Here is a 24,783-nt window from a genome sequence, read left to right on the forward strand (position 1 = left end):
TTAGAGCCCTCATGATTTTTTTCCAAATGTGTGCCAAGGTGCCTTGACCTGTAAGAAAGACCATTTCCCACTTCTGCTTAGAATGTGGCCCTACTCTAGCTTTTGTTGGCCTTTTCATGGTGTCCTCTGTCAGTAATGGCAACAGTGAGGTCCTCTGGGTTCTTCATGTTTGGGAGACATCAACAGGGAGGATCAAGAACAGAGGAAGAAGAAGGAGGACTCCATGTGGACACAATAGTTAACAGATTGAGAACATGTGAAATGACCAGAGAGACTCCAGAAATATTGAAGGGGGACCTGAGGGAACACACAGAGGCAAGACAGAAAAATTTAGGGACATTATTATTAAAAGAGAATTTTAAAATATTTTATTTATTTAGTTTAGAAAGCAAGAGAGCAAGCACAATTTAGAGGGGGGGGGGAAGCAGACTCCCTGTTGAGCAGGGAACCCTCTCCCAGGGTTAAAGAACTGGAGTTCTTTTTTTTTTTTTTAAGATTTTATTTATTTATTCATGAGACACACAGACAGAGGTAGAAGCAGGATCCATGCAAGGAGCCTGATGTGGGACTCAATCCCAGGTCTCCAGGATCACACCCTGAGCTGCAGGCAGCACTAAACTGCTGCGCCACCTGGGCTGCCCAGAACTGAAGTTCTTAACTGAAGTTAAAGAACTGCTTCTAGGTAGACTTATCTCATTAATAGAAATCTCAGGAAAGTTGAACCATCATGGTCCTCTTCTGGCTTCAAGCCCCACCTTTAGGAAACCTATTGTAGACATCTAGATTGTCCCAGTCAAGACAAAGAAACTTTACCCTTTCTCCTACTTATTCAGGCCTATTTTGTTTTGCTCTGTCCAATGGCCTGCTTCTTCCCCAGATGACAGATGCTGTGATGACCTCATTCTTGGGGAAGACCCTGTCCTTTCTTCTCATGGCTGTGGCCTTTCCCTGACAGACCTCACAGGGACAAGCAATGTCAGAACACATCACCATGCCCCAGAAATCAGATACACTAAGAGGCACACACATATAACAACAGGGAGTCATTTCCTTATAGCCTCTTAGAAATCAGATATTTACAAAATTAATTTGCAATAACAAGAAGCCCTTGTCTCCAGCTGAGGAGATATTTGTGTCCTCTCTCAGAGCCCTGGAGACATACTTGACATCTTGGGGACAGGTCACCTGTATCAACCCTTACCCACCCACAGGACTATTTCCATTTTTCTCATCACTGGAGCCAAGTGATGGCAACCCTAATGAGATGGTCAAGTGGCCTTTATGCAGCCACCATCAACATCATTCCGAAGGCTGATGTTTCAATCCAGAGATTAGCGGTGGATGCAAATTGTTTGAGGGAAAGAGTTAGGGTATAGCTGGATGTCATGTTTCATGGTATTGAAATTGACTATGGAGTGACTGATGGCCTGCCCCTAGTCTTCCAAATCTTTGATGCTCTATCTTTTTTCAGGGACTGTCACTGGACGGCTGCAATGAATGATATGCTTTCTCCACTTTGTAAAAGAGAGAAAGCTGGAACATGGCATAACCCTTTCTTCCCAGGAGTGGCCTCATCATTACAAAGGTGACCTAGTTTCCCAGAGAAATTCTGGGAATATACAATGTTCCTTTTGTCTGTATCATGGGGAACTAAATAACAATAACACAACTTGTTAATAATATAAATATGTTCCAAACACTTAAAAAATATAAGGAACTTCCACAACCCCTTTTTGAAGTCAGTACTATCATTATTTCTACTTTCCATATGATGCAATAGTAGCTCAGGGACTGGAAGTAACTTGTCCAGTGTCACACAGTTTGGCAAGTGGTGAAGTCAGGATTTGAACCTAGATCTGCATGACATACACCCTTGTACACCAAGACCTTAACTTTGGGAATTGCAATGCTATGAAGTAGGCACTACTTTTGTTCACTCCTAAAAGTCCTATGTGGCATTCTTATTTTAATCAGAGTCAATTAAAATTATTTTTTTATTTCAGGGGTTTTAGAGAACTATGTGCCAACAGTGAGTGATAGGTGGGCCAAAGCTGAGAATCTCTGACCTTGAAGATAGAATTATGCCTTTGTAGGTACCCAATAGCCCTAATTTGATGATGTGAGGCTCTGGATGATCAGATGGATCTTTTCTTGCCTTTCCTCTAAATATTTTAACAGTGCAGCACACCGGACTGTCTCTTTGCTTGTGGGTTGTGAAATTTCCTGAGCCACATTTGTAAAATTCCCTGGGTCATGAGGAGGTGGGCATGGGGAGGGGGAATCATTATTTCTTTTTAATAGTTCTATCTTAACTCGTAATTTAGGAAATCTTGACCTTATTTTCAGAAGTATTTGGAAGGTAACTTCTCTCAACCCTTCTTTTTCACTCTATCCACAATGGAGAGGGAAGGCTTTGACTAATTTGTAGGAGAGGAAGAAGGAACATCATATATGTGAGAAAGCCACATTAATTTTCTACTCAGGCCTTCAAGGAGGAGGAATTCTTTCCATGCTCCCATTTTCCATATGGATAGGAATCATAACTGGGTTGTGGTTCAGGTGTGGCTTCCAGAGGAAGGTCTAGAGGCCCATATCTAATTGTCCTCACTGATAGGACACTACTTGAGGGACGGAAATTCTGCTTGCAACTCTCTTTTATGCAGTTTCAGACTCTTTCATGAGTGTTTGAGCCAAAATATAGACTGGTTGGATAGGAAGTTCATTGGCTCTCAGTTCCCCTGAGGTTCTCCATTCCACCCTTCCAGTAATAGAATGGATAATTGATATCCACTAGTCTATTCTCAACAGGTTCCACACTCAGAGTAAAGGGGTAGAAGGGTATGATTTGTCAGCCTCCTTAATCTTCAACAGTGAGAAGTACACATATTGGGAAACTTCAACCATTTGTGGAAAGTCTGAGTCAGGGATATGGACACATGATAGATTATTTGGGAAAGCTGTACTGTAATTTCCCGGTCAAAATTTTTAGCCAACCAAGTGTTACCAAGCAGGCAAGTGGTCTTCAATCCTGTGTGTCAGAATCACCTGAGAAGATTTTAGAACATTTTGATACCTTGGGCCCATTCCCCTAGGTTCTGATTTAATTCATCTGGGTGTAGAGTCTAGACATAGGTTTAAGTTAAGGGTGGGAATCACTAAAATTAGGGAGTTGCTGAAAGCACTTTGGCCTTTTAAAGATGGTTTCCATCTATTGATGACAGGTGATACTGGTTTTCCATTTATAGTAGTGATTAAAGTTTTCTTTAAAAAAATCAGTGGTTATCCATTTTGGCTGTACATTAGAATTATCCAAGGAACTTAAAAAATACCATTGTCTGGGTTTCATCTTGAGTACTGGGGTTTTCAAAAAGCTTCCCAAGGGTGTAAAACCACTGTTTTAAAGTATAGCAGTGCGTTACTTCTCACATTTTAATGTGTGTATGAATCACCTGGGATCTTGTTAAAATTCAGATGCTGGTTCAGCAGGATGGGATGGGGCCTGTGATTCCACAGCTCTTACAAACTCCCAGGTGATGCTGATGTGACGTTGCCATTAAGTGGACCATGGTTTGAGGAACAAGGCCCCAGTGGAACTTGCTTTGTAAGAAATCCTATCTTAAATAGTTTTGTAAAGTAAACAATGCTATACCAATTCCTTTTTTTAAATAGAGGGAGTGAAATGTATCTTTATACATAAAGATAACATGGGGTGCTTGGGTGGCTCAGCTGGTTAAGCATCCGACTCTTGATTTCAGTTCAAATCATGATCTCAGGGTCATGAGATTGAGCCCTGCGTCAGGCTCCATGCTAGGTATGCAGCCTGCTTAAGAGTCTCTCTCTCTCTCTTTCTCTCCCTCTGCCTCTTCCCTGCCTCTCTCCCTCAAAACAAACCAAACCAAACAAACAAAAATATTTTTTCTTAACAAATTGCCTTTCTTGCTCAAATCTAAGCTATGGCCAAATGATTTCAGAACCTTGGACAGAAGCACAGGCGCTTGCTCTGAAGGGCCAGCTGCTAAGCTGAAGGATCAAGAGTTGAAATCTGTATACGAGCATTTGTAAAACAGTGTCATTGAAAATACTATTGAGTATCTTTTTGAATATTGTTTTTAAAAGTATATACTTCGAAAAGTTTTTAAAAGTATATATATATATAGCCTTACCTGCCAGCAGAGTCTATATTTTTTCATTTACAATCTTGTACAACTGATAGTCAGATTTCATCAGACACATGAATTGGGTCATGAAATAGAACCATATGCTATCACAACTTGATAATTTCTAACTCTTCATTACTGGAACTAGAGTATGGCTTTAATCTAAATATCAACTTTGGATGATGAAAAGGGTAATGGGAGCAAGCTGCTAATTCAGAAGAGAGAGTGTGGGATGTGAAGGAATATATGTCAAGGTGGCCTGAAGTTGTGGTTCTTGGAACACGACTACGCTTAAATACCAACTCATAAATTACTCACTGTGACCTTGAGTAAGCTTAATTTAATCCCCATGAGACTTCGTTTTCTTATCTGAAGAATGGAGGCGATATCACTCTTCTTCAAGAGTTGTTATGATGGTTAAGTGAGGTAAGAAGATCACATCAATTTCTTACTTAACATTCTTCAGTGGCTTTCCACTAAGTTCCTTACCAGACCCCACAGAACTCTACATGATTTTGCTTTTAGTTGGAAAGCAAACTTGTGAAGATCTACAGTATATGTTTCTGGGAATGTGCTAGAAAATCATTAGAAGGAGGACCTACCAACATCTTAGTTATATGACCTTGGGCAAGACAATCTCTTGGACGTTAGTTTTTTCTTTCTTCTTTCTTTCTTTCTTTCTTTCTTTCTTTCTTTCTTTCTTTCTTTCTTCTTTCTTTCTTTCTTTCTTTCTTTCTTTCTTTCTTTCTTTCTTCTTTCTTCTTCTTCTTTCTTTCTTTCTTTCTTTTTTTCTTTTTCTTCTTCTTCTTCTTCTTCTTCTTCTTCTTCTTCTTTCTTCTTCTTCTTCTTCTTCTTCTTCTTCTTCTTCTTCTTCTTCTTCTTCTTCTTCTTCTCCTTCCTTCCTTCCTTCCTTCCTTCCTTCCTTCCTTCCTTCCTTCCTTCCTTCGAATAACCTCTAAGATCTTCTCCAGTATTCAATGATAGTAAAATAAGAATCCAAGCTTTGCTGGTTATTCTGTAATTGCTGCCTGTCTCACTTTACTCCTTTACTCTTAATCTATTTTTAACTGTTTTGTGCCTCGAGGACTGACCACATCACCCACACTCCCTTCCTGGCTAACTTCTATTTGAGCCAAGTGGGGGCATCAGTGATATCAGAGGGAAGGAAAAGAGAGCTTAGGGATCCTACACTTCCCCTCTGGCTTCACATCTCTGGCAATGGTGTGTCACCTGTTTGCTGGAAGGCCTCTCCTCCAAAGCTTGGCCCACACTGAGCTGTGATAACAGTATTTTCTCCCATTATTTCATCAGGCCTAGAGAGGTAAAGCTTCCTATTATTTCTAGTTCCTAGGTATCTCAATTGCTTTTATTGGTTCCCTTAATCTTGCTGATACTTTAAAAAAATCTCTTGGTTAAAGGCTTTTCATTGAAACCATCTGAGTGAGATTTGCTTCCTTCCAAGATTCTGATATATAGTCCATTTGGAAATATACCCAGAGAAGTAGATTCTAAGAACTCCATTTGTGGAATGAATAGACATCACTGTGAAAACTTCCTTTTGGGATTGATCTGGATCTCTCATACCAGAGTTTAAGTTTCACATGTTTTGGTTCCATCTCCATTAGAGAGAGATATTGTGTTATTGCCATGTAGTAGGTAACAAAGCTCTGTGGACATAGTAAACTCATGTGGAGAATTGATGAGAAGGAATTTCTTTACTGTGGCCCTGTTTTCCTCCTTTTTAATAAAAAAAGTATTCTTTTTCTAGCATGACAGTGACACATCCTCCCAATGAACCCAGGAAATTCACAGTATTTATTTATCCCAGTAGACATGAGCCTCTTATCCCCCTTGTTGTGTCTGGCAAGTACATGGATTAATTGCACACCCTCCATAGAGGCTGAGCCATCACATTTAGCTGAGTGCACTAATAAAAGGATTATTATTTAACAGTTTGACCTTCATCAACTCACTTCTTGAACTGGTGAAAAAAATTAATGAGGATGCTTAGGCAAGGTGGCCTTGCCTAGTAGCTTCTGCTGGCCACCTTCTCAGCAAATTCCTTGCTTTTCTATATATTCCCTCTCAACTTGTAAGTTATTTTCATTCTCCAAGTTGATGCAAAGATAGGTTGTGACAATAGTTTGTGGGTGGCTGTCAGAATTGATGGTGGTTTGTGTGGGAAATGCATAGCTAGTTTAAGAGCTGTGGTTAGAATTCCAGAGAGTCAACTTAAAAAAATTCAACCTCACAGGGAAAGGTCAAGCCAAGTGTTTTAATTATGATGCTGTTATAATATATCTCATGTTTGGATGACCTGGCTTTGAAAGGTTGGAAAGCTATGGAATATACTCAAGTCTAAAAAAGGGCACAAAATAAGGTGATCTTTGAGTGGGGAGATGAGTCAGAATCTTGCATAGAAGGCAGTGAGGTAAAGTGGAAATCATGAAGTGTTTGGTAACTACTCTGGACAAAATCATTAACTTCTTTTGGCCAGTAGTCTTACCTGTAAAATGATGTGCAACTGGAGGCTCTTTTTAGCTCTACCATTAATAATCACCCCATGAGGTATGTACTAGAATTACTGTTAGCCCTATTTTATGGAGAAGAAATTGAGACTCAGAGAGATTGAGAACATTGCCCAAGGCCACACAGCTAGGAAGTGGTATAGCCTGCAAAGTTACAGCCTGCCATACCTGACTCCAAACCTTGATTTCCTGACTTTGAAAGATTCTGTTTATCTTGCAGACAACTGGAAAAAATTAAATTTTGTACCATTTTCTATCTGGGGACAGTCTTTCAGAGATCTTCAAGGAATTGTTAAAGGTCGCCCATCTAGTAAATGGTGGAGGTGGGACATGCCCATGACTGTCTGACTTCAACATCCAAGCTATTACAAGATACAGAAACAACTTAAGTGTCCATTAATAGATGAATGGGTAAATAAGATGTGGTGTATATACACAATAGAATACTATTCAGCCATAAAAAGAATGAAATCTTGCCATTTGCAACAACACGGATGGACCTTGAGTGCTTTACACTAAGCGAAATAAGTCGGACAGAGAAAAGACAAATACTGTATGATCTCATTTATATGTAGAATTAAAAAAACCAAACCAAAACAAAAAACCCAAAACTCTGATACAGGAAACAGATTGGTGTTTGCCAGAGGTGGGAGATGTGGGTGGTAAAAATGGGTGAAAGGATCAGAAGGTACAAACTTTCAGTTACAAATAAATCATGAGGAAAAAAAAGTCCAAGGTCTTAGCCATTATGCTAGATTTCTGCTTATGATTATAGCCATCACTGTCTCAAATACATGTATTTGATGAAGTCAGAAGAGAATTTAGATTTATACCCAGTATACTACCTAATTAGGATTATAGGAAGCAGAGTTCAGTGGTCTTAAATTTTGAAATGTATCTGGCTAACCAAGGGACAGGTGGGACTCAGGTCTCATTCCAGTACCAGCACATAGTATAAGGAAAATACTCATCTAAAAAATTTCAGTCAGAATTCTGCTGTAGCTTGAACACATATGCAAATTACAAACACCATGAGTGCACCATGTTAGAATTTATTATAATACAAACAAGTCCAAACACAATATATTATCTAATTAAGAAAATATGAACATTTACTATTCTCTATGTTAACATTCTATTCCATTATTTGAGCTGGAATAGTCAACATTATAGTCTTTTATTCACTTCAGATAGGCCTCTCATGTTGGACCAGTAGGCACCAACTGTGCAAAGTAATCTTCCAATTGTGGAATGTTTGCAAAATGGAAGTTCATACCTGCTCATGGTCTGTCTTTTATGGTTTGTCTATCATGCTCCTCATTTCTTTCCCCATGAGACAGTTCAGTGCTTGAGCTGTCCAATAAAAAGACCCACCATGTACGTGTATAGCATCACTGCATGTCCAACCAAGGACACAAATCACACAAGAGAGATGCTAGTTAACAGTCTTTCACAAAAACCTGATATAAGGCAATTGCTTAAATGCCATCAACAGCAGCTGTTTACAAGACAGGCTTCAAAATTCAAGGCTCCATTTCCGAAATTGGCCTGAAAGAAAAGGCTTAAATTATTTTTTAAAACCTTGTCATTATTTTCCACAACTATTACTATAAATAATAATAAATTAAAAGTCCATATATTATCTGAAATAAAGTTTAGGACATATGTATCAACCTAACCCAATGGGCACTCTTACACAGTTTAACCAGAAGACAACAATTCATTGGAATGCCTTCAAGAATCAGAGTTCTTTTAAATATTATTTATCAAAATATAAAATATAGTCAGAAGGAAAAAAGATCACAATACTACTTGGTACAGCCTCTATTGGTAAGAAGTAATAAATGAGTGTATGAGGAAAATATTCCAAATGCACACCCAGTTTTTTACTTTTTAAACATCAACAATTTTTACATACAATAAAAAAAGTGGAGCAGAGAGCACTGAGATCCACATGTATTTTCCATCTTGCATACATTCTTAAAGAGGAATTGCTTAATCTTTATAGCTATTGCACTGTGACTCATCCACATATAGCTCAAACTAGCATTTTTTGAGCTATGTGTTTAAAAATAAATAAAATAAATAAATAAATAAGTAAATATATATATATATATATATTCAGTGTAGGTAGCCTTTGGTCAATGTTCATTCATAAGGGGATGTGGTGGACTTGCATCATACACACATTTAATGAACACGACATATTCAGACTACACGTGCTTGGCAAAAAAGAAACAGAAAAAATGCAATTTAAAGGATGTGGAGGCATCTGCCCACTATTCCACTGGATGCACATATGCCCTGGGGAGAGTATGACATGGGACAAACTAACCTTCTTGTCTCTCAAACAACCTCCATGAACCTCTTCTAATGGGAGCATCTTGCTGTGCCAGTGTGATCTTAATGTTCTCATTAAGATACATTAGAGTCATACAATATGGTCCCTAAGTGCACGTCAACTTTGTCTTGTCCTTGATCTAGGAAACCTGTTCTACTGCTGAAGAAAAACTTAGCTTAGTTAGATTTTATACGGGATAGAATATGGTCTCCAACAAGGCTCCTTCCTGGTGACTTTGCAGAGGTAACTTTGGCTCTGCCAGATATCTTTCTTTTACACTGACTTTAGAATCTAATATTTGGGTAAGATGAGACTCTACTGCAATCATTTAAAAGGAGTAGGAATTAGGATCACCAGGACTACCATGACCTAAAATTATATTGAATTAGTATCGAGGGCAGTGACTAAAGTTTAGGGCTTGTGTTGCACTGGGGCCTTTTCTACCACACTCATTTATTGCAAATTTCCTTCAAAAGAGTAGACATCCCTTCCAATTTAGGACTAAAAATGTAGTAAGAATCCAACCTGAAGAACCAAGTGTTCCAGGAGGACTGTTTGCTTTTTGTTTGGTCACCAAAGATATCATACAATTCCAAAATAATTTTGGGAAGATTTCTTCCAAAACAGGGAAAATACTGGGAATCTGGAAGAGAAGTTTTTAAAAAGGTTAAATAAGAGGAACTCCAGCATAGGTTTCCCTTTTAAAACACATCACAGTATACATAGAAGCCTAATATAATCAAGCATAAACGTGCATGTATGTGTGCACACATGAGTGGTAAATCCCAGGGAAGCCCCTATTAATTACATTGTAGAACTGTTCTTGCCTTGGACAGGCAAAGAGAGAACAAATAAGCATACTTATATTTTATCATTTTGCAAAGGATCTGGATTAAATAGCTTTACTGAAAACTGGCACCACCCTTTTGAGCCATATACATCAAAGGGCAGACAAGCAAACAACATGGGCACCTTTCCATGTCAATTGTGTCTGTGTTTGTGGCTGAATAGCAATGCCAGCTGGACTGTGGGGCAGAGCAGAGAATGCCTCCCTTCACATCTGGAGAGCTACAGTTCCTGACCCTTGAAAATTAAATCCAGTTTGGAAGTCACTTCAAATAAAACAATTTGGTGAGGGCTTTAGCAAGCAAGAAGGCAGGGCTGGTAACTCTACACATAAGAGGCTTCTCCAGGAAGCTTGAGTGGCACCACAATAAGAAGCTATTTTCAGTAAAGGGATCATACATAGCTGACGCAGGGATGGATCAAAACAATGGCAAGAGTGGGCTTATTTTTTTTTTGTTTTTCTGGGCTCAAGAGATCCTCCTTTTCCCCCCCACACCAGGCGGGGTCTTTATTTTGGAGGACGTGGATAAAATCTATACATAATGGCGAATAGAAAGACTGCATTGCAGACCCAGGTTTGAGGGTCATAGTTATGTTGGTTTGGAGCCTTTCCAAAGAAGCTCTGGTCAGAGTTTGGATGGGATTAATACTCCCTTGTCCCCACAGTGTCATTCTGTAGCTTAGAGTTCCAGGGTCACTTTAAGACCACAACCTTCTCTAGGACAAAGGGCACCTTGGAAAAATCCCAAATTGGTCAGCATTGTTAGCTGCTGGGGATGGCACAGGAAAGCGATGGTTGACCTCAGCTCTTGGAAGAAGAGTGTGGACTCAGCTACTGGCTGCTTGGTGTGTCACATAAATGAGTGGTTCCCAATGGCTGTGGATGGTGCCAAGGCAAAGTCATAGACTATTTCTTTACCGTGTGTCCTTACTGACCACAGGATGATGACACAACCTCCAAAGCATCTTCAAACTGGTAGGAACTTTTTCTGTCAAGTGACATTGTGAAAATAAATGTGTAAATGAAAACAAGATTGATGCTTTTCTTTCTTCTCTTTCATCTTTTCTCATCTACCAGTCTGAGAGTTGCTCAGTCCATGGAGACAGGAAATCAGGTTAGCACTCTTAAGTGGGCTACCCTCCCATCTGGAAATAGATTAGACAGAGGCACTAGGTGCCAAGCCTAGGGGGTCACGGGGATACTTTTATAGGTTTTCCATTTTTGTCGTACTGGTACACCAACATCTTGATACAATGTGAGTTGGCCGGCGAGATCCAGGGGCTACTTGTTATGGAAAAGTTATGGTTGGTGTAAAACTGTACAGGTTGCTTCTGGCACTTGAAGAAGGCCTTGAGTGTGGCAGCTGCCATCGTGCGGAACCTCTTGCTGATGAAGCAGTAGAGGAAGAAGTTGATGGCTGTGTTCAGAAGGGCCAGCATGTTGGCAATGTCGGACATGATGTGCACCAGCCAGCGGTTTTGGATGGGCGCACCATAGAGGTGGTAGAGAATCATGATGATGCGGGGGGCCCAGAGTGTGGCAAAGATGGAGGTAATGGTGAACAAGATGGCAGTAGTTTTCCCTGTGGAGTAGCCACGAAGGCGAAAATTGCTTTTCCTCCTGAGTTTGTACACAATGATTGAGTTCAAGATGAAGAAGATAGAGCAGGGCACCAAGTACACAGTGAAACAGTGAATCCAGATAAGGACATGATGCACAGAGGTACTTATGTAGTCTTCAGTCCAGATATTGGGCCACCAGTAGTAGGGGATGCTGGTCAGGAAGCAGGTGATGTAAACACTTACAATGACTTTTCTGGTGCGGGCTGGGTAGGAGACTGTGTGGTACTTGAGCGGGTGGCAGACGGCAATATACCGGTCAATGGTTAATGGAACAGTAATCCAAATGGAGGTGTGGATGGATGAGAATTCCAGCACTTCTATGATCTTATTGGCCACTTGAGGCAACTGCATATTCAAGATGAAATCTTCCAAGAGGAAATCCACAAACACAATGAAAAAGAGGACCAAGATGTCAGCAGCAGCAAGTGCCAAGAGATAGTTGTAGGAGGATTTCTGTCTTCTAGCTACCAGCTGAGACAGGATGATCACTGTCAGGATATTTGCTGTGGAGAGAAGAGAATCTGGTTTATCTCTGAAGTAGGATGACTTCATTGGCTACTACGGGGTTGCAGACATAAGCTTATGGGTACTCCCATGGAAGCCAAAGGGACCAAACAAATGCTTTTGAGGGACAATCTCCACATGACAAATTATATCTCCTACAGACAAAGTTATATACTCGTATTATAATTTATTTATTCCTCGCATAGTCATTGGAGGTGGTGCTACCATTGTCTTCATTTCAGAAATGAAACTGGGGGTCAGAGGGCTTTAGGAATTCACTTAGAGTCACACAGTAAGTGCTGGGGACAGGAACCAAATTTAGATCTCCTAATCCCAAATCCCATGCTCTCTCTTTTGTCTGAGTGTATGTAGGAAAATATGGGGTGGGATGGTTTTCCCTACTTCACATGTTCAGGTGGGAGAGGTCTTAAATCATGCAAGAGGTTACTCTTAAGAACCTTTTTGGAACTTGGATTTTAGGACCTTTCTTTTTTTTTTAATATATAGATTTAGTATTGAAGGAGCAGAGAAGATCATGACCTTCAGATTAGTTTAAAGATAAATTTTATTTATTTTTAGAGTAGGTGCAGATGGTCCCCATTTTATGATGGTTCGACTTATGATTTTCCAACTTTACTATGGCGCAAAAGCTATAGGCATTCAGTGGAAAATGTATTTGGGATTTTGAATTTGGATCTTTTCCCGGGCTGGCGATATGCGTTATGATACTCTCTTGTTATGCTGGGCAACAGCAGCAAGCCAGAGCTCCCAGTTATTCACGTGATCATGAGCACTTAAAAGTGACACACTTACAACCATCTGTACCTGTACAACCATTCTGCTTCCACTTTCAGTATGTATTCAATAAGTTACATGAGATATTCAACACTTTATTATAAGACAGGCTTTGTGTTAGATGATTTTTCCCAACCATAGACTAATATAAGTGTTCTGAGCATAGTTAAGGTAGACTAGAATGGGTACTTTCTTTTGTTTTCTCCCATTTATTTTTGACTATGAAAAAAAGCTTTGGATTTTTAATAAATGCAAAGTTAAGATAAAAAAAAAAAAAAAAAAAAAAAAGGTAGACTAGGCTAAACTATAATGTTCAGTAGGTTAGGTGAATTAAAGGCATTTTTAGTTTATGATAGGTTTACCAAGATGTAACTCCATCATAAATCGAGGAACAGCTGTAATCCACAATAGAGTACATTATTAAAAATAATAACAGAGAGAAGTAAATTTTCCTTCTTGTTCTCCAACTACCCAAGTACCCCTCCCTTAGGGCAATCACAGTAATAAATAGTCTGTCCTTATATATGTCTATGTAATGCACATATATAGTTTTTGAACAAAGAGTAGCAATTATTTTTTGGTATTACAATTTTTTGGCAATCTATGCATATAATTCCTTTCTTTTTAAAAAAGTCTTTATTTATTTAAGTAATCTGTACACCCAATGTGGAGCTTGAACTCATAACTCCAAGTTCAAGAGTCACACACTCTGGGATCCCTGGGTGGCGCAGTGGTTTGGCGCCTGCCTTTGGCCCAGGGCGCGATCCTGGAGACCCGGGATCGAATCCCACGTCAGGCTCCCGGTGCATGAAGCCTGCTTCTCCCTCTGCCTGTGTCTCTGCCTCTCTCTCTCTATCTGTGTGTGACTATCATAAATAAATAAAAATTTATAAAAAAAGAAAAAAAAGAGTCACACACTCTTCTGACTGAGCCAGCCAGGCACCCCTGAAAATGCATGCATATGATTTCTGATCATTTTTAAAAACAAATATCTTTCTGAATAAGACACGGTTGTTAGGGACTTTAAAGTGATATTCCAATGGGTAATATCTAGAAGTCATTCTGCACATTTAAGCTCATTAATTTTCACAGTCAACACTATTAATTCTATTTAGCAAAATTGTCAGAGAATTTATGTCCCTTTTCCGAAGTCCAGTGGCAAAGCTGGCATCTGGATCTCCCTTTCTCAATCTTACCTTTTAAAATATTATACAATAGTTCACTTATAAAATTGTCTTGTAATATATACATGCTGGTGCACTCACTCAGATTAAACAAATTTTAACATTTTGCCATATTTGCTTCAGTTATTTTATTTTAAAATTAAATTTAATTTTTAAAGATTTATTTATTTATGATAGAGATAGACAGAAAGAGAGAGAGAGAGAGAGAACGGCAGAGACACAGGAGGAGGGAGAAGCAGGCTCCATGCCGGGAGCCCAACGTGGGACTCAATCCCGGGACTCCAGGATCGCGCCCTGGGCCAAAGGCAGGCGCTAAACCGCTGAGCCACCCAGGGATCCCCTTAATTTAATTTTCTAAAAAGGCTTTATTTATCTGAGAGAAAGCAAGTGAGAAAGTATTAGCAGGGGGAGAGGCAGAGAGAGGGAGAGAAGCAAACTTCTTGCTGAGAGGGAGCAGGGAGCGTGATGTGGGGCTTGATTCCAGGACTTTGGGATTTTGACCTGAGCCAAAGGCAGACATAACCAACTGAACCACCTAGATGCCGCAATTAATTTAATTTTTTGAGAGAGTGCGAGTAGGGGGTGGAAGGAAGGCAGAGGGAGATGGAGAGAGAATCTTAGGTAGGCTTCAGTGTGGAGCTGGATGCAGGGCTCGAATTCAAGAGCCTTAGATCATGACCTGAGCCTAAAACAAGAGTCAGATGCTTAACCAACTGGTCCACCCAGATGCCCCATCTTTTCATTCTCCTGATAGTGTCCTTTGTTGTAAAATTTTTAAAATATGATGAGGAACATTCTATCATCTATCTATCTATCTATCTATCTATCTATCTATCTATCTATCTATCTATCATCTATTTATCATCTATCATCTATCTATCATCTATTATCTATCTACCTACCTACCTATTATTATTTATTTTTAATTTTAAAAAATATTTAATTTATTTATTCATGAGAGACACACATAGAGAGAGGCAGAGACACAGGCAGAGAGAAAAGCAGGCTCCATGCAGGGAGCCCGATGTGGGACTCGATCTCAGGACTCCAGGACCATACCCTGGGCTGAAGGCAGGCACTAAACTGCTGAACCATCCAGGGATCCCCTTATTTTTATTTTTTTAAAAAAGATTTTATTTATTCATTTGAAAAAGAGGGCACAAGCAAGAGGAGAGACAAGCAGACCCCCTGCTGAGCAGGGAGCCCAACTTGGGGCTCCATCCCAGGACTCCAGGACTCTGACCTGAGTTGAAGGCCGATGCTTAATTGAGCCACCCAGACTCAAAACAGCTTACACTATAGATACAATTAACAGTTTCCTTGAAATTGCCCCAGGCCTATTCTTTCCCCTCCCCTTTTGTTCTCTCCTTGGAGGCAACCACCATGCAGTAATCTTCAGGGCTGCATTTGCACACCCTTAATTTATAGTGAACTGTTCATTCAACAGGCTGCTTTTTCTACTCAACCTTATGTTTTTGAGACCTATTTTGTTAATACATGTAGCTCTCATTCACTCATTTTAACAGCTATATAGCATTCCATTGTATAAATTTACCGTGATTTATCTATTCACATATACATACATAGAGATATATCTATACACATATACACACGTCTCTATATATTTCTATATACATGCCTATTATAGAGACACACATGTACAAATATATATGCCTATATACACATATTATGTAGACATATGTGTGTATATATATAACAATGTACATTTAAATTGGTTTCAAGGTTTTGCTATTAAAAACTGCTGTAGTTAACAACTTGAAATAGTTATATGTGAGAGTTTCTCTTGGGTAGTACATATATAGAAATATATTTATTATGTTCTAGAGTATATGCACCTGTATCTTTTCCAGATTCAGCTGAATTGCTCTATAAAGTGGTTTTGGTAATTTACACTCCTAAAAACAGAGTATGAGAGTTCAGCTGCTCCATATCTTCTTGGTATTTGCTGCTGTCAGTTTTTTGTTTGTTTTTATTTTTAAGTCTGTGCTATTCTTGCTCTTGTTCAAGGCACTTTGAAATAACATTTTGAAGTGGTGAAGAGTTAAGGTCTGATTATATTAATTAGCCAAGATGCAAGCCAAAGAACTAACACCCATGCACTAAACCACTCTGCAATATTGGTAATTCAAGTAAGGGTGAGGGTACCATGCAGGCATATTACAGTGTATGCAAAAGAGAAAAATAATGAGTAAATTCTACTTTAAGTCACTCTTGTGAAAAGATGTCCCATTAAAGCAAAGTTCTTTATGTTTATAAACTTGAAATTTCAAAAGTTTATTCATGCATTTAGCAGTGTTTCTGTGCATTGACTATGAGTTATGTCCTGAGAGGAGATGTTGAACAAAATAGACATGAATGGTCTTATCTTCATGGAGCTTAGAATCTTTTAGGCAAGAAAAATGTCAACTTTAGAGCCATAGGAGAAAATGTATAATTGAAAGTTGCAAGTGCTATTAGTGATCAATAAAAGTTTTGCTGAGGAAATAATGTTCAAAGTAAAATTTGGGGATCCCTGGGTGGTGCAGCGGTTTAGCGCCTGCCTTTGGCCCAGGGCGCGATTCTGGAGACCCGGGATCGAATCCCACGTCGGGCTCCCGGTGCATGGAGCCTGCTTCTCCCTCTGCCTATGTCTCTGCCTCTCTCTCTCCCTCTCTCTCTCTGTGTGTGTGACTATCATAAATAAATAAAAATTAAAAAAAAAAACAAAGTAAAATTTGGAGAACCAGTAGAAAGTAAATAGGCAAAAAGAGTGGTAGTAGAAAGTGTGTTTCAGGGAAACAGCATGTGCAAAGACCCTAAGGTGAGGAAAGCATGAAGAGTTGGGTTTATAAGGAAAGCTTATATTGATTTTTACTCACTTTGTATACATTTTTGCATTTAGAGCTCTCTTTTATTAAACAGTCTTGCTATGTTCTGTTGAAAAGTGTTCCAAAATGTTTTATTCATTTAGAAATCTTTTTAAAAAGTTTTACGGGTGTTGAACCAGCCTTGTGTCCCAAAAAAGTATTTAGCATCTACCTTCTGTGTGCCTGGGCCCATGGTAGAAACAAGTTGGTATTGCACACATTTAGAATCTCCAAAGTATAGGAAAACACACAAGTAGCTAAGTATTAAAGAGATAAATAAGAACACATATAATGATACAAGAGGGCTAGTAAACAGATATAGAATGAAGGGTGAAGGATTTGCAGGAGGGTGTGTGTCAAAAGTTTGGCTGCTTTGATCTAATTGTATACAGCCAGAGTTTCATAAACACAAGCTGTGAAATCAGGTCTGATGCTTACCTATCAAAGCTAAAAGTATCAGGACTTGGGATTAAGTATGTGGAGTCTGGGGCTGGGCTGCTGGGGTTTAGTCTTGGCTCTACTACTTATTGGCTCTTTGGCTTTGGGAAGATTGATTTGATCTCTCTACACTTCAGTTTCTTTCTTTATAAAATAGGATTAGTACAACTATCTGCCTCAGAGGGTTTTGAGAATTAAGTGAGATAATTTTTATAAAGCGGTTAGAACAGTGCCTGGCATGTGATGAGTTCTCAATGAATGTTAGCTATTGACTGAGAGTCCACTTGTTCAGCAAATGTTAACAGAGCACTTACTATGTGCCAGGCACTGTAGGAGGTGTTGGAGATGCAAGGATTAGCAAAATGCACAAGTTCCCTTTTATCATGGTGCTTATTGTAGTGAGGGAGACAGACAATGAACAAATATAAAAATGTATGAGAATTTCAGATAGCGATACTATCCAGAATAAAACCCAGGGATGAGATAGGTTGATGGGAGATTATTTTTCAGATTGGAAAATGATTTGAGTTCAATTAAGGGTGAGGAGAAGGTATCTGCCATAAAAAGATCTGTGGGAAAAGGATTCTAGGCAGTTGGAATGACAAGTGCAAAGGCCCTGAGGTGAGTGTAAGCATGGTATTCATGGAACTGAAAGAAGGCTTATCAGTCCTATTATCATCCCCATTTTAGAGATGAGGAAACTGAGGATTAGAGTTTTAGATAATTTGCCCAAAGCCACATACTGAGTAACGTGGGGAGCCAGAGGTGACTCTAGTTCTGTCTGATGTTTTTTTTTCAATAAATTTATTTTTTATTGGTTTCAATTTACCAACATACAGAATAACACCCAACATACAGAATAACACCCTCTGTCTGATGTTATGGGATATCAAGTTCTGTGTTATTTTTGGTTATAGGAAAGGCTTCTCAGCTGTAGGAAAGTGATTCCTGTTTCCTGGGTTGCCCCTGACTTAGAAAAGTACTGTCATTTCTCTCTTGTGTCCCTGCCGCACCTACCAGCCTATAAGGAGGCAGGAAGGACAAATACTGGATATATTCTGCATGGAGTGACTCTTCACCACTGTCTCTTACTTTCCTATTGAATGCTATTTGAAGTGGGGTGCTAAAAAAATTCTCCATATCCAAACTCTTTAAAAATATTTCAGCCCCATCTAATTAATGCTTAAAGTCAGGCAAGTCATCATCTCCAAACGAAATTGCCAGGTATTCATATTTGACATTTTCTTAAGTTTCTAGTAATTGCCTCTCTTGAGAAACTAACTTGCAGACATTGAGTTTCCCATTTCTTTTGTACAGTTAGATTTGTCCCCAAGGCAATATCAAGCATACTTAGGAGATCCTTGGGATGAGAGAACATGTGTAAGCCACATAGACCTAGAGGGGAATGGAACAATGCCTGTGTATTGATTTTCTGAAAAAAGAAATGAGAAGGTAGAGTTTTCAACTCTTAAAGTTTGACATTTGCTATAATTACCCACCTCAAAAAATCCCTTCATTTCCACAATGGCACGTTTTTCCCCAAAGAAAAGGAATGTTGACAGGGTCTGTGTGCATTTATAATGGGCGAAAAAACAAAGAAACCCAAGTCATCACTGCCTGAAATTCTATTTCTCAGCTTTTCTCTCAAACTGACCTGCCCAAGACTGTTGTTGTGGAAACCCAAGCAAGCCCCAGTGAACTTCACAATCAAAATGTCAGTGCTTCTAAAAAGCAAATCTTTTCTGTCAATGGTGTCACTGGACAGGTTTAAGCTCCTGGGTAATAAATAGAAAGCCCATGTTCTGTGATTGCAAAGCTTCTTGGTTGTATTCTTGGGGGAATTCATTTCCCGTAATTTGTAGCTTACTGTGCTCAAGCTTCAGAGGATTTGGGGAGTGGCTGAAAGAACAACACAGGTTTGACTGTCAGACCCCACCACTGAACCACTTACTGGTGCAGAGGGAAAGGGTCAAAATTTTCTAGAGTTATTTTCTATGTTTGTGAGGACTATAAGATCCCTGCAAGTTCCTTAGAAGAAGTAGCCAGAACAGAGCACTGACTGAGAATATTCTTTCTCTCTTAGTTCTGCTGTATTTCCTTTTTTTACTTTGAAAAATAGTTTTTTAATAACAAAACACATGTAAAAAATTAATTATATCAGCATGTAATTATATTATTATTAGCTCACTTTTATTGAGCATTTACTTCTATCTCATACATAATACCGCATTTAATCTTCATAACTACCTATCGAGGTTGGAACTATGATTTGAGAGTATCGAGGCTCAGAGAAGTTAAATAACTTGTTTCAGGTCACAAAGCAAGCAGGTGATGAGCCAGGACATTAAACTAAGCTTTGGCCTCCTGGATTTGTATATTTAACCACTACATTAGATATTGGAAAGTAAAAGTCTGCCCAAATCCCATTTTCCAAAGATACTGTGATAGCTAGTCTCACAGATGGTCCTTAATGAACCATACCTCTGGGTATTCATGCCTTTGGGTGGTCTCCTCTTCTTGAATTGGAGCTGGTCCTGTGATTTACTTTTGAACAATAGACTATGGCAGGAGTGACCCTGTATGACCAGGTCATAAGTAGGCCTTCTGAATACTTGTTCTTGAGATGTTCCATCTTGGAACTCAGCTATGAGAAGCCCAAGTCACATGGAAAGGCCATGTGTAAGACCCTGGTTGAAAGCCCTAGGTGATCTCATAGCTGAATCCAACATCAATTGTCAGCCATGTGAGTAAGCCATCTTTGATGTCCATCTCAGTGGAACCCCCAAGTGACTGCAGTTACTATAAATTATAAATATAATTAGTAATAATGATTACTGCCACACAATGAGATCATACAATAAAACAGTTGTGCAAGTTGATTTTTTTCAATTAGAAATAAATCATGGATTTTTTTCTCTCCTATGTCAATATTATTCATGAAATATTCACCTATGGCTGGCCATTATTTATCTTATTTTTTAGCCACTAAGCATCTTTTTATATTCCTGTAGAATAAATTCTCAAAAGTAGAAATGCTAGTTTCAAGGAAAACACATTTTTTCCATCTTCCTCCCTCTCTCTCTCTTCCCCTCTATCTCTTTCTTCCTAAAAGGCAGCTAAGAAAATAGGCAAAAAGAAAAAGAACTCAAGTTGAAGCTGCAAAAAGATTTAGGTTAGACATCAAGAACTTTTTGATTGTAATAACGGCAGTTATGTGAACAGGAACAGGCCCCTGACACTACAGTTGCTCAGTTCATGAAGGTCTTCAGAAAAGAATAGAAAATTTCTTATCAGGGCTGATTAAATTCCTGAGGTTTCCTTCTGCAAATCCTCTTTCTCTACATCCTAAATTATGTTCTTGTGCATTTCACCCCATTCAGCCACCATCCCTGGTGACTTAAAGGCATCTCTCCTCCTTACAGTTGTCTGTCTTTTGCACTAGAAGAGTCAGCCCTCAAAAAAAAAAAAAAAAAAAAAAAAAAAGAAGAGTCAGCCCTCAGTGTCCTACAGAAGCACAAGGATCCCTGACATTATAAGCAATTCCAGTGATGTTATTTTAGCGGTTCCTGGGAGGTGCTCCAAGGACAGATTTCTAGGAGAAGCAATGTTTAAGCCTCCCAGGCAAGAAGTCAACACTGCCCTTGTTTAGATCAGCTGGGGAGTGAATTGTGTGATGGGCATTGCCTCTTGGAAGTTAGAATCTTCCTCACAGTTACCTGTTCCACTCTGGATCTTGGGGGCAGAGGAAGAGGAAATAAAGTGTGATGCTGACAAGATTTAATGTTCAGTCTTTTTTGGCCTTTGTGGAAGGTACCAGAAAATCTTCAGGAGGCTCTGCCCCAAGGGCTCCTAGGAGAGGAGCAGGGAAGGATTTCCCTGAGGGCAGCTTTCCTACCTTATGTTTCCAACCTCAGGCACTGCTAGCTGGCCAGGGGCCCCCTTGTTTCCTCATTGTTCCACTTGCCTTGGTGCAGAAGCTTGGGAATGTGAATGTCTTTCCAACATCTGGTTATCGGGCATGAAACTGCGGACTAGTGAGGCGGAGGTCAGGTAGTATTTCCCCACCCCTTCCAGATCCTGGGAGGGCTCTGAAAAGTCACTTGGTTTTTGTTGTTGTTGTTTGTTCTTCTTCTTCTTTTTTTTTTTTTTTGTTCTTTGCAGGCTGAACGTCACCCAAAATATCCAGGTATATAAGAACCTATCTTAGTTGGAAGAAGTTGTGTAGTGGTTAATCTCTCTGAGCCTTAGTTCCTATATCTGTGAAATGGGCATCATAATAAATATATCTTCACGGGTTGTTATAAAGATATATGAAATAATGTGTGAAATGCTTAGCATAGTTTTTGGTACATAGTGAGCACTCAGTAAATGTTACCTATTGTTACTTATTACATCTGGCCAGTGCAGTTCAGCAGAGGATTACTGATCTAGAGTTCAGACCCTGTGCTGGAAGTAGAGATGAGTCAGAGAGAGTCTGAGCTCTCTAGGAATCCCAGAGAAGATTCTAGTTTCCCTCCATGGATCATTCCAGGCACTAACAACCCTGTCACCCTATCTGAAATGCTTCATTGCCTCTAACCTGATCCCTCTAGCTGCAGCTCTATTCCACCCCTTACCCACCGCCCCCCCCCCACCTTTGTTTCTCTGCTCAGTGGAGAAGGTTGGCGGTTATCTGTAGCCCTAAGAGCCATTATTACAGGATGATTCAATTGTCTTTTGCTTTCTCTGAAATAGACTTTGTTCTTTTAAAATTTTGTTTTTATTTTGATAGCTCTTTCATTTTCTTTGTAGCTTTATATTTTTCTCATGGAGACCCCTATTTGTCACTACCTTTAGCACTGGAGTGGATTCTTTTCAAAGGTAGGGGCAGTATTTCCTTTCTTTCTAGGGTCCCTTGTGAAGGGTGATTGCATAGCCCGGAGGTTGGAATGGCAAAACATGGTTCATCTTCAATCGATTGGTAGTGGCTATTGCATGCCCTGTTGAAAAATATTCTAAAGCTGGACCTGGGTTTAGCAGTGCTGGGATGGATTAGTGGTATCTGTCATGGTGGAATGAAGGCTGTGGATTTGCCGGAGGGACCTGGGCTGTGGGAAAGTGGTCCAGTCTTACTGGCTTTTCCCAGAACCTAACAAAGCAGCAGTTTCCATTATATACTAGAACGAGTTGAGACCTAGTAAGCCTGCCCATTGCAGATGGATAGTCAAGCAAGAGCTAAGATGATTGCCAGGGCAGTCTGACTCAAGGCAATGGGGAAAAGTGAGTTAGTAACTGGCTGGTCATCACATTCATCTGAGCTGATCGGTTGGCATTCTCTTGACTGAAAAATTGGTTTTGACTTTTTGACTAGGAGCAGTGTCTTTGGGTAACCATGACAACTTCTAGGTCTCAAGTTAGCCAATAGACTCAAAAGTTTTCAAACCATACTTTTCCATGCCAAAATTCATTTTCTTATGACTACCATGCATTGAACACCTACTATGAGTCTGGTGGCTCTGTAGAGATGAGGTGATTTTTGGGGGGGTCATTCACTGATGAATAGTTTTACTTTAAAAGTTATGTGTTTAGTTTAAAGGATATTAGAGAAATGTTATTTAGGGTAGTGATAAAAACCTGCTTATAAAATAAGTTAAGTATATTAAAAAATGAATTGATTTAAAGAAAATGGTAAGGGGGGCATCTGGGTGGCTCAGTGGTTGAACGTCTGCTTTCAGCTCAGGTTGTGATCCTGGGATCTGTGATCGAGTCCCGCATCGGGCTCCCACAGGGAGCCTGCTTCTCCCTCTGCCTGTGTCTTTGGCTCTCTCTGTGTGTCTCATGAATAAATAAAATAGAATTGTTAAAAAAAATAAAGAAAATTGTAAGGAAAATGTAGGCTCTGGTCTCTATTTTACAGATGAGGAAACTGATAAAGAGATGGTTAGCCACTTGCTCAAGATGGCACAGCTGATAAGTCAAAGAAGTATTCTGAAAGCCCTCAGTGGTACCATACTGGGTCAGGTCCCATAATAAGTAATGGAAGCAGCTGTGTTTTCTCAGCTCTAGGGTTTGTCACAAAGACAGACAGGGATGGGGCTTGAGCCATCTCTCTAGCAGATGCAGAGCACAAGACTTACCAGAAAGACTTACAGGCTCCTTAAAATCACATGCATGTAATATGGAGTTTGGAAGAGCTGGTTTGGCACCCACATCTGCTCCATTCTAGCTGGCATTCTTGAGCAAGTAACACCAGGAGCTTTAGCTTCCTCCTCAGTAAAGTATGGATAAAAGTCATGTCTGGTTTGGAGGGTTGTTGGGGATCAGAAGAAGTCACATGCATAAAGCTCTTAGCACAGAGCCTGGCACAAGCAGAGTAAGTGGCCATGGTTAACATGTGTGAGTGTGATGACCAGTGGTGAACTGAACTATGCAAAGGCCTGACATGGAGGAAAAAGCACTGGCAAGTCTAGGCAGGGGATTCTCCTGGTGAATTTCTTGAGGATGGGAGAACTGGTCTCAGAAAAGACCTCTGACTCATTTGTGCTCTGTCAATGAAAGTGTCCCTAACACTGCTGTCTGATACACATGCAAAAATTGTTAATGTAGAGTAGACCCTAAATGTTCTCATAACAAGGAAAAAAAAATCTTTTTCTTTCTTTTCTTACTGTAGCTGTTTGAGGTGAAGGATGATAAGTAAGCTTATTATGGCTATGATTTCATAATATATGTAAGCCAAACCATTAGGCTCCACACTTTAAATTTACATAGCCATGTAGGTCAATTATATCTCGGTAAGACAGGGGAAAATGTGTGCCTTGGCATCCCAATTCTGTTAGGATATGCCTCAGGTTTCAATTGGGTTCTGACATAGTCTTCTAAGTGTCTGTGGAAAAGCCACTTCCCTTTTCAGGACCTCAGTTTCCAGATCTGCAAAATGAACCTATTACTAATAAAAAAAATATAGTATCATAGCTCACATCTAGTGCAGAGTGGTAGTTTGACAGGCACGGAAGACAAGGAAGGGCTCTTCAGGGAGAGTGAACTGCCTGTGCAAAGGCAAAGAAGAACCAGACAGGAAGACCCACCACCATTTTCTCAGGGCCCTTGACAGACATGAGTGCCCACTGTGTGTCAGGTCCTGAACCCCTTCCTTCATCTTCATGAAGCACTTCTCAGATCTGTAATATCAAATATCATCTAATAAATATCTAAAATTAAACATCCAGTATTTAATATTTACTAATAAATTAGATACTCTTTTTATCCCTTTATTTTAGAATAAGAAAGACAAGATTTGAGAGGTTGGTTGCTAAGGAATCAAATGCCTCTTCTAGTTCTCTTGTTCATAGATGCTCGTATATTATATAGGTTATGTTAGAGCCAAGCATATTTAGTAATAGCTGGTCCCCTCTATCAACTATTTACCATGTGTAGCTCACTTGTTAGACGTTTTACTTGCTTTAAATTGAATCCTCACATGACATTAAGAGATGTATACTATTAATATCCCCATTATAGGGA

At 39.5% G+C, this 24,783-nt stretch overlaps 1 protein-coding gene across 1 annotated transcript in view; it reads right to left on the reverse strand.

The window, feature by feature from the left end:
• Positions 1 to 7,717: 7,717 nt before the first annotated feature.
• GPR139 (G protein-coupled receptor 139) overlaps positions 7,718 to 24,783 on the reverse strand; it is a 42,968-nt gene continuing 25,902 nt past the window's right edge. Inside the window, exon 2 of the mRNA XM_077904935.1 lies at positions 7,718 to 11,998. Coding sequence (XP_077761061.1) covers positions 11,064 to 11,998 — 935 coding nt within the window. The 3' untranslated portion in view covers positions 7,718 to 11,063. The remainder of the gene's footprint in view (positions 11,999 to 24,783) is intronic.

The sequence above is a fragment of the Canis aureus genome, chromosome 8 (genome assembly GCF_053574225.1).
Source record: "Canis aureus isolate CA01 chromosome 8, VMU_Caureus_v.1.0, whole genome shotgun sequence".
In the NCBI taxonomy this organism is placed as follows: Eukaryota; Metazoa; Chordata; class Mammalia; order Carnivora; family Canidae; genus Canis; species Canis aureus.